The 20373-nt window shown below is 36.4% G+C and overlaps 1 protein-coding gene and 1 non-coding gene across 2 annotated transcripts in view; one reads left to right on the plus strand and one right to left on the minus strand.

Annotated features, from left to right (window-relative positions):
* The window catches only part of NAA25 (N-alpha-acetyltransferase 25, NatB auxiliary subunit), a 59276-nt gene that overhangs the window by 21563 nt on the left and 17340 nt on the right, over positions 1-20373 (minus strand). Inside the window, exons 6-15 of the mRNA XM_024566602.4 lie at positions 19271-19378; positions 18388-18466; positions 15764-15875; positions 15140-15229; positions 14252-14421; positions 10359-10471; positions 8810-9017; positions 7835-7924; positions 3152-3332; positions 2379-2478 (exon numbers count right to left, since the gene is read on the minus strand). Of these exons, the coding sequence (XP_024422370.1) occupies positions 2379-2478; positions 3152-3332; positions 7835-7924; positions 8810-9017; positions 10359-10471; positions 14252-14421; positions 15140-15229; positions 15764-15875; positions 18388-18466; positions 19271-19378 (1251 nt within the window). The remainder of the gene's footprint in view (positions 1-2378; positions 2479-3151; positions 3333-7834; positions 7925-8809; positions 9018-10358; positions 10472-14251; positions 14422-15139; positions 15230-15763; positions 15876-18387; positions 18467-19270; positions 19379-20373) is intronic.
* On the plus strand, positions 14602-14731 carry LOC112310947 (small Cajal body-specific RNA 24). Its single transcript, XR_002975444.2, has one exon. It is a non-coding gene; the product is annotated as a small Cajal body-specific RNA 24 (non-coding RNA).

A 20373-nucleotide genomic window follows, 5' to 3' on the forward strand; every position in this document is an offset into this window, starting at 1 on the left:
ACCACCTGGGGACCCCAAAATGACCAAGAATAAAAGACGAAGAGCACGGAGTTTTCGCTTGCAGAGAGATTTCTAATACTAGCAGAAGGGTCAGCCCGTACAGTACAAAGCTACAGCAGTGATCTTTCTCAACATCAAATTCCTACAGGAAACACTCCACACCAGTCTCCATTTTCCTGCTTGAGGACTGAGCGAGGCACTAAGGCTTAAGGTGTATTTTTCTTGCTATACTGTGTTTTGCTTTTGCCTCCAGCATCCCCCAAAGATTATTTACCTAGTATGATTAAATAAGTTCTGTCTTCTCAGTTAGTAGTAATAAAATATAAATACCAAGCAGAGTGTGCTAGTCCCAGATCAATGAAATATTATGTAATTTTATCAGGTTCAGCATCGCAAACATTTAGATGAATTATCACTCCTGCCACACACAACCATCAGCAAAACAACAAAGATACAAAAGCCACTGAGGACCACATGCCCTCTCCAATCACTGCTGGTGGTCTCCTTTCCACACCACAGTACTTTCATTTGTTTGCATGTAGGTATGTGTGTTCAAAACAACTCTTCAGACACAATATTTATAGGGAAAAATTAAAGCTTAATTTTTATTAGGATAAAATAATGTGCCTTTATTGGCCAAATCATGAACAACATGGTTCTTTGAGAATGTTACATCCCTTATTTACCCCCACTCCTACCTCAACACTATATGAAAAGAATCTTTTCTTTAACCTCTTCCTTAGAAATATACAAATGAGCCCTGGCTGGGTAGCTCAGTTGGTTAGAGCACTGTCCTGATATACCAAGTTGTGGGTTCAATTCCCAGTCAGGGTACATATAAGAATCAGTCAGTGAATATATAAACAAGTGGAACAACAAATTGATATTTCTCTCTTTCCCTTCCTCTCTCTCTCTAAAATCAATTAAAAAACAAAATTTAATTTTAAAAAAGAAATATAGAAACGAGAGCCAGAATGATGAGATTTAAGGAGCTTTTTTTCTTTTGAGTTAGTAAAACTACTTGAAAACAGAAGGGCAAGCACAGATACGTGAACACACAGTGAAAACTCACTGGTTTATAACTCAACTGCTCGCTCATGCTAAGGCATTTTAGAAACCAAGGTCCAAAAGATACCCTCTGACCTCTAAGCAGCCAGCACCTTCTGAGCAATATGTTCAAATGCTCATGCCCACTCGCCTCTCTCCCTGGTCAGGAGCTATGGCACAAAACGAGGCCTGGACAGAGATACCAGTCTCTGGGAAGAGGGGTCACAGGGGAGGAAAACAGGGCTTAAAAGCCAGTAGACGAAACACAGTTCACCATCCCTTGCTACGTCAGCCTGCTGGGCCATGCCCTGCTGCTTGTCAGGACATAATTATTGCAAGCTCAGAATAACAACCCTATATTCTACTGTTCAGAAATGTTTCTGCCTGCCCTTGCCTTCTATTCAATACACCCCTAAAGAATTAGATGGCAGATAGATCAGCCATAGATGTTATCGTTACAAAACACTTTTTTAAAGTCCTCATGAGTATTTGCCATCAAGAACCCCGGAAATGAGCTTTCTTGCCCAATTTCTTAGTTACTATTAGACCATGAAAATGGGAAGCTATGAGCAGATACCTGGCATGGCCCAATTCCAGGCAATGTGTCTCAGAAGCATGGGAACCAAGTAGGCAGTGCCCATCCTTGAAGACATACCTATCTTCACATATGTTACTCGGTGGTTTTGCATAGCTGCGTTGACTAAGTAAAGACCATATATGTGGTTTTCCCACAAAAACTGCTTAACTCACAAGTGGAGACCAAGTCTGTTTGCAATGAAAAATATGGTGCAAATCCCATCCTTTCGGTATGGCACACAAAAGTTCCATCTTATTTATTGCTAGTTTAAAAAAATACTATTGACCAAAGTTTCTTGAAATTATTTACAATTGGTCAATTTTATAATTCTAAGAAAATATAAGTGCATTTTTTGTTGGCAAAGAGCCACAGTGGTTATAGACTTCAGAAATGAATCAAGGTAACAGAGCAGCTGCTATCATAGGATCTTATATTGCATCCTCATGTCCTTGGAAAAACCCTCTTAGAGATTTAAAGACCAACCCAAGAGGCATTAACACTTCCTATTCTATGAATACCCAGTTTTAAATTCACCTTTGTATGGATTCTATTAAGCATGCCCATTCTATCAACCACAAATAACTCTTCACCTCTACCTAGCAGCGTCGGCCACTGAGCTGTGAACAAGCTAGGGCACTTGCAAGTACAGCATGGTACACCTCAACGTGCGTACCTGCAGCACAGGGAAGGTGCTCTCTGAAATGTGTGCACTCAGCAGGCAAGACCGTATTTAAAACACTGTTTTTTCACTTACATCTTTCTGGTTGGAGTGGAAAAACCTGAGTGCGAAGTTACAGGATTGGGATGCAGCAGCATACTGACCCAGGGGTTCAGCGAAACGGGTCAAAAGATAACTAGTTTGGAAGGAAAGAAAAAAATGACGTTATACTCACCCACCGCTAGTGTCACATGCTATACTTCAAATTCCCATGGTAGAGAAATAGCTAAGCATATGAACACTTAAAACATCCTGTCACAGAAATTATCTAATTCACGGAGTCAAATCTTTTTTAAAAGAGGAAAGTTAATTCAGTTTTGTGAGAGCCCTAAAGTTCCATGACATGCTTTCTTACACTCAGACATCAAAGAAACACAATTTGTAAGAGAACAGAATACTGGCCTCCTAAAACAGCTCTACAGGGGATAGAGAAAATGCCCTTGATTCATCACAAAGAACAGTCACAATACAAATTCAAAGGATCTCTGAGGTCAACAAATAGAGTACATGTGTTAACCTCAACTGCAAGGCAGAAGACTTGAAACCCACGTGTGCAAAGAAAAAAGGTTCAAAGTATATAGCTGTTTGCTGTCTCTGGGAAAACTTCCTTAGCATTTCTAAATTGTGAAAATTTTAACATTACTACAAAATGCTGGCAAATATAAACTCTTACTGCTTTGCAGTGAGTCAGAATAGGTGATTATTTCATCTAAAAAGCTTAATACCAGAAACAACTTTATTGCTAAAATTGGAAAGTTAAGAATTCCATGTGTAAGGGCTGCTCATTATTCAGAGTATATACTACCAACCCAATGGTATCATGCTGGATATGCTTAGCATCAAGGCTGGAGTACAGATCCAACACCGGTTCGAAGGCCCCCAGCATACAGTAGATTCGAACAAGCAGCAATTTGAATTGAGCATTGGAAGGGCTGTGAGTTAATCCCTCTTCCAGCAAAGTCAGGGCCTGCCACACAGCAGTCTCGTCACCTAAAACCAAAATGCAATAGTATTATCCACAGATCTTGAAAGCAAATGGAGGTTTCTCAAAAACAAAAACTTACTGACATCATTACCTCCCCCAACTATTCTAAGAATGAGTTTAGGTAGCAGAGAACAAATTTTAGCTACACACCTGTCAGCAAAACAGGGGATTTCCCTGAATAGGCAGTCCCTCAGTTATTAAACATGTATCTGCAAAACTGATACAAATTTTAAGCTGCCAAGACTTGTGCAGGGAAGTTATGGAATCTCACAGGGTCCTGGATCCCGAGAAGAGATGGATTTTGAAGAACTAGAGTCCACCAACCTTCCCAGTAGAGGATTTTCTCTACAGAATCTAAGATAGATGCTTTCTCTAGACATCATTTGTCTTCCATATGTCACTCTACCAATAGGGCATCAATAATGTTTGATAAAACTTGCTCATTAATAATCAAAATAAAATGATACACTTTTTTTGAGCTACTAAAAATTAAAAGGTCAAATGTATCAAGTTTTAAAGATTAAGTAAATTCTCTTTTAAGAATCTACCTCGAGAAAATAACATGAAATGTAGATAAAGCTTTATATACAAAAATATTCACTGCATTAATAAATTATAGCAACACCCACACACTGAAATATCATGCAGCCATTTGATGTTAACGAAGAGTTTTTAATAACATGGGAAAACACTTTTGTAATACTGATCAGTAAAAGACACACAGATAATTCAAATGAGCATGAATAGTTCATCTAAAGTCTAAAAAATATGCAGAGAAAGACAAAAGGACATATGCAAAACGTTAGAGTGCCTTGTGGAAGCAGGAAAAGTGAGATTAAAATAAACCTTTTTCCAAAAATTTTTTTCATTCTCACTCAAGGGTATGTTTATTGCTTTTTTTTAGAGGGAGAGAAACATCAATGTGAGAGAGAAACACTGATAGGTTGCCTCCTGTATGCACCTGACAAGGTATCAAATCAACAACTTAGACATGTGCCCTGACAGGGAATTGAACCCACAACCTTTTGATCAAGCATAGGACGATGATGCAACCAACTGAGCCACCTGGCTAGAGCTGTTTTCCAAAGTCTATACAAGCTACTTTTACAGTCAGAAAACAAACATACAGTCAAAAATAAAACACCTAAAGTAAAAGCTCATCTACTGAGCTTTAAAAATTACATTGCATGTGCTTTTTCCAAGAGAAAATAAACAAAATAAAAAATTGGAGCTTTAGATAAATATCCATAATCCTACCCAATCGATGCAAACTACACACAATCTACTTAAACTACTATTAGGACTTCATGTACTGCTTTTGAACTATAATTACTTTTCGACAGTAGTAGTCAGAGCATACTTCCCATTTTGTGTTCTACTCTTTTACTTTTAAGTGTTTTCCCATATTGCTACCTGGTCTTTAAAATTGTAATTTTATTTAATTCAAAAGTCACTGACCTACACTTCAGCAGCACTAGATATGATACCTAGAGGTAAGAGTCACAGGTGGCTCCTGGCCGCACGAGACTCAGAACTGAATGGAAGAGACAGTTGAACAAGGATAGAGAATAGATCATTTTAAGAAATCCTAGTTATCCTAGAATAACTAGTATTAGGAAAAAACCCATAAATCTTCTTAAAGAGCTCTTTAAAATAAAAGAAAATTTCAAAGTAACTAGCAAAAAAATGGTTTACTGTATACTTCTTTGAGTTATTAAATCAATTATTAAAACATTTATAATTTTATTCTGCAAAATTTAGGACATAACTATAACTCCACACAAATCCTTACCAACAGAGCTTTTTGGGAGAAAATTTTATAATATAACAAAACGGTGTAAGATAAGTAACTTCTGGGGGGACATAATGGACAGCATGGTAATTATAGTTAATACTGTAGTGTATATATGAAGGTTGCTAGGAGAGAAGATTGAACAGTTCTCCTGACAAGGAAAAATACAGGTTCGTGTGGGATAGATGTTAACTAAACTCACTGTGGTAATCGTTTCATAATCTATACCTATATTTACCAAACTATAAACCAATACAGTATGTCAATTATCTCAATAAAACTGGGAGGAAAAATGACATCCTCGCTCCCCATTTTACTTTTACACAACCATTAAAAAGCACCTTTTTGCAAAAACATTTGAGAGCATCACCAATTTCCTAAAGCACTCTTCTTAATTCTTTCATATTCGAGTCAGTCTCTTTCAACATCCTCACCAATTGTCTTGCCGGATCCATCTTGAACAGTGACTATGCCTATTATGATTGCAGCGCTTCAACATCACTTTCACTGACTTTAAAAATACTTGTATCTTGCCCTGGCCACGGAGCTCAATTGGTTAGAGGTGTCCTGACACACCAAGGTTGAAGGTTCAATCCCCCATCAGGGCACATACAAGAATCAACCAATGAATGCATAAAAAGTGGAACAGCAAATCAGTGTTTCTCTTTCTCTCTCAAATCAACAAAAATTTAAGAAAAAACCAAACTTGTATCTTTATAATATCTGCCAATTTCCCATGCATATGATTTTGGAAAAATTACCTAACTTCTCTCTCTCTGCCCTGTATTTCTCTCATCTGTAAAACTGTAACAATCTTAACTGTATAATTATGAGGTTTAAATTAGCTAATTCATGTATAGTACTTTCAAGTGCCTGATGAACAACAAATGTTAGCCTTCACTATTAGATGGTCAGATATCTTTGCTCAAAAAGCAAGAAATTAACAAAGCTATAGTCAGTATGAGCAAGAACGTTAGAGGTAAGTGGAGAAGGGTAGCTGAGTAGAGACTAAATTGTTAAAACACTTAGTTCATCAATGATTTTTACATTAGGATAACTTTTACAGCCCAAAGCAACCTCATGAATATGGGATTAAGATAAATATTCTAATAAAAAGAATTGAACCTCCATCCCCAGCACAACAGTTCAACAAGTACTATCACATGGGTATATACAATGCCCTATAAAGTTCAGAAGGGGCATAAAATCTGCAATGAGGGAGGGGGTGAAATCAAGACAGGCTTGTCAGAGGCACTGTTTCAGTAGAAATTCAATGAAGGAGGTAACAGAGTTATTTCAAAGAGAGGCAATATGATGTTCAATAGTAGCAACAACAACAAAAAAGATTCAGTACTATAAGTGGTAGGTTGGCTAAAAAAATTTGGTTTTTCTCTGTAAGATGGCTCCAGTAGTGCTTAGTTGTCTTTGACTTCATTCGAAACAATTTTGTTAGATTATATTGTGACAGCTGTCATATCAGCATGCATTTAAAAAAATAAATCAAATTGGTGAATTTTTGTGTAGCCATTTTAATATTGAAGATGGAAGAAAATACACATTTTCGGCATATTATGCTTTATTATTTCAAGAAAGTTATAAACACACTGAAATGCAAAAAAAGATTTGTGCAGTGTATGGAGAAGGTCCTGTAACTGATCGAAAGTGTCAAAAGTGATTTTTGAAAATTTGTGCCGGAGATTTCTCGCTGGACAATGCTCCACAGGTAGACTAGTTGAGGTTGGTAGTGATCAATCAAGACATTAACTGAGAACAATCAACGTGCTACCATGTGGGAAATAGTGGGCGTACTCAGAATATCCAAACCAATAAAGTTATTGGTGAAAATGAAAAATGTGTCTTTTATCTTATGGAAAAAAAACCATATGGACTTTTTAGCCAACCCAATACAAAAGACTCTGGAGACATTGGCAGAGGTTGGATTATAAAAAACCATTGCAAATTATCCTAGAAAGACTGGCCTTTGCCCTTTGGAAAACAGGGTACCTCTGGAGAATTTCAAGCCTAAGGATGACAGTATCAAAACGGAGTGCTTTGTAAAATGACCCATGAGGGCAGGGGTCATGTCCATCTTGCACATAACCGTCTCCCCAGCCCTTTGTTTCTCCTGTAGTTTATTCTAGTGAATAATATGCAGTAAGTATCTAGAGTTATTTTTTCCCAAAAACTGCCAGCAAGGGAACATGTCAGGAGGGGTGAGACCTGAAGAAAAGGCTATCTCAATGCCATTTGCTGAATCACCCTTCTCCTGCTCCAGGACTCACGATGCTTCCTTTACCACGTATTATATTTTTGCCTTAAGTGGGCTAACCAGAACCGTATTCCAAAGAGTTCCTTTTCCTATATATTACTTTTTTTAAGTAAATAAAAGGGCTATTCCATTCCATGGGCCTACACATCCATCTCTGAATCAGTTTCTCTATTTGTTAATTACTCTACTTTGTAATAGGTTTTTTACAGTCATTATTCATTATTCAGAAACATTTAAACCAGAACAGATATCTGCTGATTTAAGATTTTCCTGATTCCAGGGAGGGGGAGACATGGAGAGTTAGGTTTTTCTAGAAGCACCCTGAAGAAGGCCAAGAAAGAAAAACCTAAAAACATAAATGAAATTCTTGGATTATGCAATTAGTCCACGGACTTACAGTCAATTAAAAAAAAGAGTAAAGTTAAACTGAAATGATTGCTCCTTACCTGTTTCTCTCCATATATCAATAAGCACATGGACTGCAAGGAGACAGTAATAGTCTGAAAACTGCAATTCGGTTTTCAAACAGGATTTCCCTGCGGGGCGGAGGGGAGAAACACATCTGTATTTAACACTTGTTTAACTATTGTAGCTCCAAAGAAGTTTTTTAAAGCAGGAAAGGTGATAAGGGGGAGAAGAGACAGGAAAAGACAATAGTAAGAACAGGGTAAATACCAGAAAAAAATTATAAGCCATGAACCAAAGGATTCAAAAGGTGAGACTAGACTCAGCTGGAGCAGAAGGGTTCCAGAACAGAGGTGGTATCTGAAATGGTCCCACAGGAAGGGCAGCAAGAGTTGGAAGGTTTTAGGTGAAGAAAAGAACAGAAGCCAAAGGGTCATGTATAACTAAAGTAGTAATATGCTCATTCCTTCACCTAACTTTTTAGAATGCAGTCAGAGAAATACTAATGTCATCTAATGAGATAACTGGTATTTTATCACATATATCTAGCAATCTGAAGGTTATTTACTTCTAAATATCTCACAATTCACATTCCTTCTGTTCACTTACATAGTCTATATATTATGAATAGTAAGACAAATAAGCAGAGAATGTGACAATTATCATAAACTATGCAATTCATATGAGCCACAATGTGAGAGAGTTAGCTCATCAGATCAGGAAGAATATGGACAACTGCAATTACTTAAAACTCCAAGCTTAATATTGTATGCTAATTATACTTAAATTTTTTTAAATAGAATGTGGAAGAAGATAATAACAATAAAACTCCAAGCTTTAGAAAGACTTTGCATTCTATTACTTGCATAGTCTTGGCACCTGACAAAATAGTCTCCTTGCCAAACTCATTAAAACCAGTGCTGAGAGTGATTTAAAAACAAAAACAAAAAACAAAAAACAAACTTCTAAGTCTTAGTAGATCAGGGAACAACAGCACATTTTACAAGGTTGCTCACCAAATTCCAGTCCATGTTGGTACCTTAACATCAGCTCTCTGACCACACTCAGCTTCTGATTTTTATCCATAGTGTGGTACAAGCCCAGTAACCTCGTCAGCTGCACCACACACAAATGCTGCTGCAAAGCTCTGATGTCAGCAGGCAGTGCCAGCTTATCCTCTGTTGGTGTGGACAAAGGAACAACTCCAAGTAACTGATTAATAAACTGCAGAGGGGGGAAAAAAAAGAGGACGGATCTCAAAACAGAAGCAGTCTTTAGTAGGCCATAATTAACAAATATTGAAATCATCTAGAAAAGACACCAAGGAAAAGATACAAATTAAAACCCCTTTAGTATACCATTTTCTATCTACCAAATAGCCAAAACAAAAAAATTTCTAACAGCATATAATGCTGGTGAAACTCCAGTGAAATTGGCACTCTTGTTCACTAATGGCCAAAAGTATTTGGTCAACACCACGTACTATACACACACTAAAAGACTAAAAGTATTGTGAAAATGTTCCAAAAGTTGTAACACATCAACATAATATATAACGTAGCAATGAAAAAGATTAAAAGGGCAGATGACCAAAAACAAACAAACCCCTATTATACTGGTACACAAATGCTTTCCTAAAGGAAACATTATGCACTGAAAAGAATAGTTAGTTATATAGGATGTTGGTGGCCTTAAATTGCTAATTAAAATTTTTATTTTGAGATAAGTGTACATTCACATGTAGTTGTAAGAAATAACATACACAGATTCCATGTACCTTTCGCCCAGTTTCTCCCAAAGGTAACATCTTGCATTAAAATGTATTTAATTATTTAAATTTGGCAAGAACTTATTTAAATTTGGCAAAAACACCAGTTCCAGCCCTGGGGGTTTGGGCACCAGTCAGGGTACATAGGAGAGGCAACTGATCCATGTTTCTCTCCCTCTCTTTCTCCCTCCCTTCCCTTTTCTCTAAAAATAAATAAATAAATAAAGTGTTGGTTTTTTTTTAAAGTAGGCCCTGGTGGTGAGCCATCCTGTATCTCAACTGTGGTAGTGGTCACATAATCCACATGTGCTAAAGGCTGCACTGAAAACACCAAAAATACTACACACACACACACACACACACACACACACAAATGAATGTTTACAAAACTGGTGAAATCTGCATAAAGTCAGTGGACTATCAATGTCAACTGCCTAATTATGATATTATACTATACTTATGCAATATGTTACCATTGAGGCAAAATAGGTGAAGGGTATACAGAGTTCTCTGTATTATTTCATTTTTAACTGCATATAAATCTACAAATATCTCCAAAAAAACCCCATTAAAATAAAAAAGAAGACTCTAATTATCTACCAGGGGCTTATTCTCATGTGGCTTAACTTAACAAGAAATCATGCCTTTAACCTGATAGCCCCTCGAGTACCTGGCTTGATAGAGCAGTTATCTTGATATCTCGCATTCACATTCTTGCACATTTTAGAAAGGAAAGCAAACATTTAACCTAGTTACAATAAATACAGGCACCCGGCAGAATTCCAAATTGGACTTACTTTTGTACACTGTGCAGTAGGCAAGAGGTCGACAAACACCTTAAGGTCTGTAAAACAACAAGGTTTATCCCCAAACTTTTTAAAATACTGAAACATTAATTCTTCTGGGTCACCTAAGAGAAAAAAATACATCACTAAATTATTCATAGACTGAAGCAATTTCTAATTTAAGTCTGATTATTTCAATTAAATTATAAGTTTGCTTGAATGCTGAGTAAGAATGAATGAGAATGACAAGGAGGGCTAGAAGATATCTTGCCTAGTTAAAAATAAAAAAATGTTTTAAAAAGGAATAGAATCTTACAAATTCAGTTTACCTATCATTACACTTAGGAAATGTGAAGCTTTTCATTCAATTAAAATTTAAATAGTTAAAAAGTTTTCTTTAAAGTTTAAATAAAGACTTAAGTTAATATGCAAACATTAAACAAATATGCTCTTCTCCACAACAGGTCCTGAACTACTTCAGAAATATCAAATAAATGTTAATTACATGAGAGGGAATTTTGGCTGATAGGGACACCAACAGAAGAGAAAATAAGTGGGAAGAACCACAGGCCATTAACTTCAACGAGGTCACTCACTATTAAATACTTAAACATAGAAATGCAGAAAGCTCATTTTATTTTTCTTCAAATTAAAAACAAAGAATAAAATAAAAGTAAAATGCTCTCAAATTGTACTAGATTTAAGAAGCAGACATTTTAACCAAGATTTCTGTAAAATTTTAGATCCCAGTCCCTATTCACATGTCTCTGGGAAGAGAAGTCCATAGCTTTAAACAGATTTTCCTAAGAAACTGAGAATCATTCACTGGTTTGGTGTAAAAAAAAATTGTGGAGATTAGACAAATTTATAGACTTGTAAGGTGTGGGCTGGTAATAAGGAAGGAAAAGATAGAAGATGAATATAGCAAGGGTCAAAGCAGATCCAAATATTTTTATACCCAGCTCTGGAAAGGAAATAATTTTTTGAAATCTACTTTAACAACATTTCCTGAAAGTCAAAGAAAATTTTCATTTGCAATTCTAGAACTAACACAGATTACTGACATAGAGACAAAGAAGGAAGTTAAGATGGAATTCAAAGTTGGCTGTCAATAATCCACAAACGGAATGACAGAGAGAGGTCCACACTTCATTTTAGAGGAAGCTAAAAAAACATTAATTAGATGATTAAAATGGATAGAGATATTCTAGGATAAGTATTAGGTATTTAGCATTAGGTACTAGGTATTGTAAGTTTTAGGTATTAGAATTAGGTATTATTCTAGGATAAGTTTTAGGGACAACTGGTCCCTAAAAAAAATCCTTCTTAAAGTATATCAACTTCTAATGAAAACAAAATTTCCATAATAGTGAGCGGGGGGAAAAGGTTTCTTTGGAGCTTTATCTTAAAATGAAATTGAAAAGTTAATAAAGTTCACTATGTTCGACTTAATGAGATATAGGGTATAATTATTAAAGCTAATTCTTAGTATTAGCAAAAAACTGCTTTGGTGGGGGAAGGTGTGCCATTTTTTCCAACAAAATTGTAAACTAACACATGACATCCTTCACTTCTTGTGCAGTAAGCTCAAAAAGAATCGTTTTAACCCCTGAAACCTACATAATTTTATTAGCAAATTTCAAAGAAAAAAAAATTATAAAAACATCTAAAAGCATAATCAAATTTCCTGAAGGCCTCTCTTAATGCTTCACTATCCAAAGTGTTCTTATCACCCATCTTATCATTATCCTTAAAAACTTCCTCAACTGTTGATTGTTCTAATTCTGCTGGATTTTCTTTCTTTTTTTTTAAAGTGTATTTTATTGATTATGCTATTACAGTTTTTCCAATTTCTCCCCCTTTATCCTCCCTCCGCCCTGTACCACCCAACCCTCCAGCATTCCCTCCCCTTAGTTCATGTTCATGGGTTGTACATGTAAGTTCTTTGACTTGGCGGTTTCCTATGCCATTCTTAACCTTTCCCCGTCTATTTTATGCCCACCAATTATGCTGCCTATTCCCCGTACTTTTCCCCAACCCGTTCTTCCCCTCCCCTTCCCCACTGAAAACCCTCCATGTGATCTCCATTTTTCTGATTTTGTCCCTATTCTAGTTGTTTGCTTAGTATTTGTTTTCGTTGTTTTTTTTTTCTTTTAGGTTCACTTGTTGATAGTTATGAGTTTGTTGTCATTTTACTGTTCATAGTTTTTTGATCTTCTTCAATTTCTTAGGTAAGTCCCTTTAACATTTCATATAATAAGGGCTTGGTGATGATGAACTCCTTTAACTTGACCTTATCTGGGAAGCACTTTATTTGCCCCTCCATTCTAAATGATAGCTTTGCTGGAGAGAGTAATCTTGGAGGTGGGTCCTTGCCTTTCATGACTTCAAGTACTTCTTTCCAGCCCCTTCTTGCCTGGTAAGGTTTCTTTTGAGAAAGAAGGCTAATAGCCTTACGGGAACTCATTTGTAGATAACTCTCTCCTTTCCCCTTGCTGCTTTTCTCTCTTTATCTTTAATCTTGGGTAACTTAATGATGATGTGCCTTGGTGTGTTCCTCTTTGGGTCCAATTTCTTTGGGACTCTCTGGGCTTCCTAGACCTCCTGGAAGTCTATTTCCTTTGCCAGATTGGGGAAGTTTTCCTTCATTATTTGTTCAAATAAGTTTTCAATTTCTTGCTCTTGTTCTTCTCCTTCTGGCACCCCTATAATTTGGATATGGGAATGTTTAAGTTGTCCCAGAAGTTCCTAAGCCTCTCTTCATTTTTTTGAATTCTTGTTTCTTCATTCTGTTCTAGCTGGATGTTTATTTCTACCTTTTGTTTCAAATCTTTAATTTGAGTCCTGGTTTCCCTTCCTGTCACTGCTGGTTCCCTGAATATTTTGCTTTATTTCACTTTGGGTACCTTTCATTTGTTCTTTCATTTTGCAACTGAGCTCCATCAGTTCTGTGAGCATCTTGATTATCAATGTTTTGAACTCTGCATCAGATAGGTTGGCTATTTCCTCATCACTTAGCTCTTTTTCTGGAGTTTTGCTGTGTTCTTTCATTTGGACCCTATTTCTTTGTCTCCACGCACCTGTTACATTGTAAGGGGGCAGAGCCTTAGATATTCACCAGGGCAGGGCAACCCTCTTTGCTACACTTAGGCACTGCCTGTTGGGGAGGGGTCAGAGAGGGAACAATACAGCTTGCTTGCTGGGCTCTAGCCCCACTTTCCAACAAACTCCTGTGTGAGACTGGGAGTTTCTCCCACTGTGGCAGCCCCCGCCATAGTCCACAATCAGCTCTGAGTCTGTTTCCTGTTCAGCCATCCCCAACCACATGGTATGCTGCCTTGCCGTGGGTTCTCTCTGTCCGCCTGGCTGCCCTTCTCCCTCCTACTGGTCTCATTGGTCCGGTTGACTGTTTCTTTAATTCTTTGGTTGTCAGTTCCATGCAGTTTAATTTCCTGGCACTTCTGATTGTTTATTGTTTTTAGATTGGTTGTTATCCTCCTTTTGGTTGTGGGAAGAAGCAAAGGGTTTCTACCTATGCCTCCATCTTGGCCAGAACTCCAGATTTTCTTTCTTTTATCAGAGTGAGCGCTGGGAGCAGATTTTCAAGAAACTTTTTATCCACTTCATGAAATCCTGAAACTTTTTACAAAACTGGCTATTGTACTTTGAAATTGATTTTGACATTACTATTGGGTCAGCAAAAAAATGTCTGATAAAGACTCTGATGGGTTAGGGAGATTTTATAAGTGGTCCATTCACTGGCAAATATTTTCAGGTTATGAAGACATTTGCATCCCACACACAACTCTGTCATTGTAGGCCTCAGATAACGAATACTGAACTTGAGTACAGAGCACATGCCTGGATCTTCCCCAGAGCTCCCAACTACCACTACCGTTTCTTACCCAGTTTGTACTCATCATTAAAACCTTGATGTCGTAAACGTCTAATTAGCTCCAGTTTAGCTAGATGTGGTCCCCGAAGATGGCGAGAGCTTTTAGATTCTTCCATTATTCGATCTTCTATAAACTTCACAGCTTCTTCTGCAGAATAATGTACTTCTCCTTCTAAAGAGCTGGGTATAAACACACAAAAAAGGTATTTTGTGCCTCTACTGTCCATTCCAAAATTAAAGTCAAACCAAACTTATTTGAAGAAACAAATTTAAAAATAAGAAAAAAGGGCAGAGTAATGGGAGGGAAATGGGGACAACTGTAACTGGACACTAAATAAATAAATAAATAAAACAAAAAAGTGGACATTTACTTTTATTCGGTTTCTTCTTAAGGTGAAGAAAACTCTTTGTAAATGTCCTAGAGAAGTATAGTAGCTTTCTGTTCACCCTTTGCAAGTAAGAAGGGTGGATCATTCCACTGCCGACATAGGAAAAAAAAACAAAAACAAAAACAAAAACAAGCATTTGATCACTATAAAACAATACCAATGGGAATGAAAAAGAGCTATAAACATTTTCTGGTAGGTAACATGGCATATGATTACTCCCAATTTTGGCAATTAGTGCAGAGTGATTAACTACCTCTACCTGGCTCCTAAAAAGAGTAGAAAATTTTTGGAATCATTTTTACTTTGTAATTTTTTTAAATGGAAGAAAAAAAATCTTACTTTGAAAGGGATAAATTACTGAGACAAGAAAAAGAGAATTCAATAAAGCTTATAATGAAATTCTTTTGCTACAACATATTAGAATGTGCCATTGTAAAATAAAAGGAAAAAATTATAATACAAAACAACAACAAAAGTGATACTGTAACTCCGGAAAGAAGACAACTTACTGTTCACCTTCAGCAGGAGGAGTCCAAGCCTCTTCAATCAGTCGAAAGACAGAATCGAAGTAAGTCAGATAGAACTGCCAGTCATCTGAGCTAAAATCAGATTGAATGGTGCACAAAGGATTAAACCCAGGTTGTGACACATCTGCCTTAGGAACCAAGATATTCAACTTATTTTTTAAGTTACATTTTAAACTTTACTAGGAGAGTCCCACCCCTCCCCTCTGGACTTTCTCTACAGCCCCAAAAGGACAGCACTCCAGAGGCAATTTCAAAGAAAAAACTTTTAAGAGACTACTCTTTCCTTCAATAAAATGACCAGGGCTAGAAAACTAATATTCTTAACAGAAAACTCCCCACATGAGCACTTCCTAAATGGGGGGAGAGGGTCTCTCCTTTAGGCCAATATTGAATATCAAATTTGACAAATGATTTTCGAGGTTCATTCTAAACACCTACTAAGTCTATTAAAAGATGATGGTTCATCAAAAACTTCTAAAAATATCCAGGATACACTACTAAAAGATTTTACTTTATGCCCAGAAATCCCATAGACAGAACATATCAATGATGACACCTGAAAACCCCACTCTAGATGCTAGTCCAAAAAAAAAAGCATCTACTCACTTTTTCAGTAAGAGGCGCCGGGAAAGAGCATTGCACTCTGGCCACCTGCTCAGCTTCTTGTACATAGCCATGCATTTATTTTCCCGACTCTGAATCTCACTGGTCAACTTCTCTACAATTAAAGTTGTAATAGTTGGTAAGCTAGTTTCATTTCTGCTCAGAAACCAACATAAAGTCCAAACATAAGAAGGAAAATACATTTTTTTATTCACTCTCTTAGAAAATTGAGCCACTAGTACACACAAACTACTATCTTACTAAAAATTATTTTGCTGAAAAGAAAAAGTACATTTCTGCTCTGGCCGGTGTGGCTCAGTAGATTGAGTGCTGGCCTGTGAACCAAAGAGTCGCCAATTCAATTCCTAGTCAGGGCACATGCCTGGGTTGCAGGCCAGGTCCCCAGTATGGGGTGCACGAGAGGCAACCACACATTGATGTTTCTCTCCCTCTCTTTCTTCCTCCCCTACTCTCTAAAAGTAAATAAATGAAATCTAAAAAAAAAAAAGTCCATTTCTGATATTAAACTTTTACAGTATTTTTTTTCTGTGAAATATAAGGATCCAGAATGTATTGAATTTAGGCTCCAGTATGTGGGATACACTTACAAAATCCCAACAGAATCTAGGGACAGGTATATTTAGTCCATAGACTCCCACCCATACAGTTCCAAAACATCGAACAAGCTTGGACTGGAATGGAATGAGCAGGTGACAGAGACACTACGAGGAAAATAAAAAAGAGATGAATCCAGCTCTTTCCCAACAGCTGCGAACAGAAAAGCCAGGACTATACTTCTGACCGAACTAAACCCTCCCTGTCCTTTTCTAACAGATTTGCAGGTTAAGGATACTGACAACTACATTATGAATTTCCTGTGGAGAATCTAAATTTTAACTACACATACTGTAGAACTAAAATCTAGATGAGTAAAAACAGAAAGGGTGACTTGTACTCATCTGCAAGAAGGCTAAAGTTTAAAAAAGCTCCTCCCATATTTTATACAATTAGGGTAGTTAACTGTGTACAGTATGTCTAGTAAAGGACATATGGTACATACCTGTATGAAACAAAGATTTTAATGACTACTAAATAAGAGATCTGGGGTTACTCATCTACAATTAGTTACCCCCAATTACTGGGAAGGGACAATTAAAAAAACAGGTTTAATGAAGCAATAACTGCATTTCCAATAATGTCTCCTAAGAAAATCATCAAACGTTTAAATAATTAGGAACCAAAAATTTTTGTCATAAATGTCCAAAATAGGGGAATGGTTTAACCAGTCTAGGAACTTCGTACAAATCAGGGTTTCAACAAAAAGAGAAGTATTTTCACAGCAATGGAAAAGACCGAACTTTTTTAACATGTAAAAGTGCTCCTGTAAATCAGTAAGCTTAATCAAAGTTTTAGAAATAGAAAAAGGATAAGGAAAAACAGCTCAGAGAAGAGAAAAAGATTAATGACTTTTAAATGAAACATCACTATCCTCTCTCATAATTAAATGAAAAATTATAAGACACGTTTTATCTCAGATGGAAAAACATAAAAAGTTTAATACGGGTTGGTAAGCGTGCAAACAAACAGGACCTCCAATGCACTGACAGTAAGTACAGCAGGTGGGGAAGCGCACTGTAGCCTCCCAGGGGGCAATCAGGTTTGTAGCAAAGATGTTCCTTGCAAAGAGCCTTAATATCCATCAATGACTAGTTAACTAAATTCCCTACATTTACACGACAGGACACGAGGCCATCGTTAAAGAGTGACCCAGTGAAGTGTATCTCTAAGACTCAGTGCTAAGTTAAAAAGCAAACAATGGCTATAAGAGTATACAGAGCAAAGTTCACAAACTCAAATGACATCATAGGACAGGCAGGTGAACAAAGAATGTATGTTTGTACCACAGCAGCAATCATAACTAGAGGCACTGACATTCAAAATTTTAAAGAAAAAAAAAGTTTAAGGAAAACACTGTGCTAACTGAATAAGATTATTCTATGGTAGCAGCATGCTCTCATTTGTGGTTTAAAAAACAGGAAGGTGGGGAGGGGATGTATTTTTAGAAGAATATACAGAACAAGTGACTGGAGAAGAAACCACAGGGCAGAGGGTAGAAACTTTCACATTCCTTGAATTGTATGAATCCCTGAATTACTTTCAATTAAAAAATATTTTTTAAAAAACATAGATAAAGACAACAGTATGGTTATTACCACAGGGAAAGAAGGTGCGGGAGGTAAAAGGAGAATAAACAGAAATGGAAGGAGACTTGCCTTGGGGTGGTGAACACACAATACAATACACAGATGACATATTACAGAATTGTACACCTGAAATCTATATAATTTTGTTAATCAATGTCACCCCAATAAATTTGATTTAAAAAATATTTTTAAAATAAATGTGCAACACAGAAAAGTCTGGATGAACATAAAATGATCACAAGTGACTTTATGTCTTTATATCTTTATGCTTCTGTATGAGGAAGAAATTTTCCACAATAAACATTTTTTGTGCTGTAATTGAATAACAATAAAAAAAAATTTTCAAAAAAAAAAAACAAAAAACAAAAAACATTTTTTGTGTTTAAACAGGAAAAAATACTTTAAGAAAACTTTCAAAATTACCTCCTAATTTCCCCCTGATGACATCCAAGGCTTCCTGGTACTTTCCCAAACGCTCCAGGATCATATAATAAAGTTCAACCTTACAGAAAAACAAACAAGTGCAACCACTGAAACTTTTCATTAACAAAAATATAGTCATGGGGATGTGAAACACACCACAGGGAATACAGTCAATAATATTGTAACAACTACATACGGTGCTGGATGGGTACTGGACTTACCAAGGGATCGCTTCATAAATTATATCAATGTCTAACCACTATGCAGTACACCTGCAACTAACACGAAATAACACTGAACCCTGACCAGTGTGGCTCAGCGCATTGGGTGCCATCCCATGGAGCAAAAGGTCACCATTTCAGTTCCAGGTCAGGGTACATGCCTGGGTTGCAGGCTAGACCCCAATTTGGGGGTGTAAAAGAGTAACCAATCTATGTTTCTCTCACACATCAATGTTTCTTTCTCTCCCTCCCTTTCCTTCTCTCTAAAAAATAAAAAAATAAAATCTTTATAAAATAATAACATAATATTGTCAACTTTAATTAAAATATTAAAAAATGGAAATTTTTTTTAAGTCTTTAAAACTAGTCATGTGTATGTTTTTTGAAAAGTTATCTAATAGAAAAGAATGCTATTTTCAAGTGAGATGTAATTGACAATAAGAATCAGACAACAGAATCTTCCTTATCTTTATACATCTCAGGCCAGAATACTTGCTGAACAGCTCCATGTTTATTACATCAAGGCTGGGGGCTTCTAAAGCTTCACATTTACACAAAGGGCAAGTGAGAAGCCAGCTATCTAACTGGAATAAAGCATAGTTCATAATATTATAGCAATATCACAATCATGTAAATATAAAAGTAGAGCTTAAATTACTCACTTCAGCCTCTGCTTCTATTTTGTCCTCTTTCACCATTTTTTCTACCATTCTCTCAGCAAGGGGCAGAAACATAGTTTTTGAGAGGTTTTCATCCTGTGCCGATATAGACTAGAAGAGAAAAGAATAAATATTTCATTCTAAATTTTCCCTGCTTTCATTACTCATATTATGCTGACCACTACTATGACTCCAGTACATAATTATCATTCTACTATGTCAAATACCAGAGCTAATTTGAACCTGCCAAGAAAATACATTAGAGTGGTTTGCTTTATAAGAGATTTCTGTATTAAAAATTCGTTATCCTACATAGTCTTGAAATACTGAGTTTATACATTATGACCTAACTTTTAAAGAGTATTCATAAATTTTTCTAGAAATATGTTAAGAGGGAGGTATGCCTATACTGTATATATGTAAAGGGTATCATCGAGTGTTTGAAGAGAAAAGCTTTTCAGATATTTTTCTGAGATGTTCACATATAAGAAGGGAAATGCCAGTTGTTTATACAGATTAGTAGTAGCTACAATTAGCTTAGACTGATAATTAAAATCAATGCATGGTATTAATAATTTTAACATGGCTAGATTCTACTCAGAGCTCATTTACCCTTGTAAACAACCTCTCGGGGTAGCTACTATGCTTATCTTACAGATAAAATAATGTTAGGAGATTCTCTACTCTTTAAAACATGTGGTGAAGGCAATATTTGAACGCAGACCTCTCTAAACCCAGAGCCCCTCTGTTTGTAAATGCTACATTTGAACTCCTTCCCTGTCCCCATCCTCACCTATATCATATCTCATTTCAGACATACAGTAGCTCTGGGCGATGAGCATCTCCATTTAGTAAAAGAGCAAACCAAGGCTCAGAAAGCAGAAGCGATAAAACAAGGTCACCTAGCTCAATAACCTGTGTAATAACGAAAAATCCTGTCTTAAAGACAAACCTCAAGTCAAAACATCCAACATTTCAGGGCTCGTAACCCAGTAATAGATATAATATTCAGGGAAAATATAGTCTGTGCTGCACACAAATAAACCAATATAGCAACTTATAAAGAATACCAAAACTCCCCAACTCAAAAAGGCAACTGACAATAT

This window comes from Desmodus rotundus, chromosome 7, assembly GCF_022682495.2.
Source record: "Desmodus rotundus isolate HL8 chromosome 7, HLdesRot8A.1, whole genome shotgun sequence".
Taxonomy (NCBI): domain Eukaryota; kingdom Metazoa; phylum Chordata; class Mammalia; order Chiroptera; family Phyllostomidae; genus Desmodus; species Desmodus rotundus.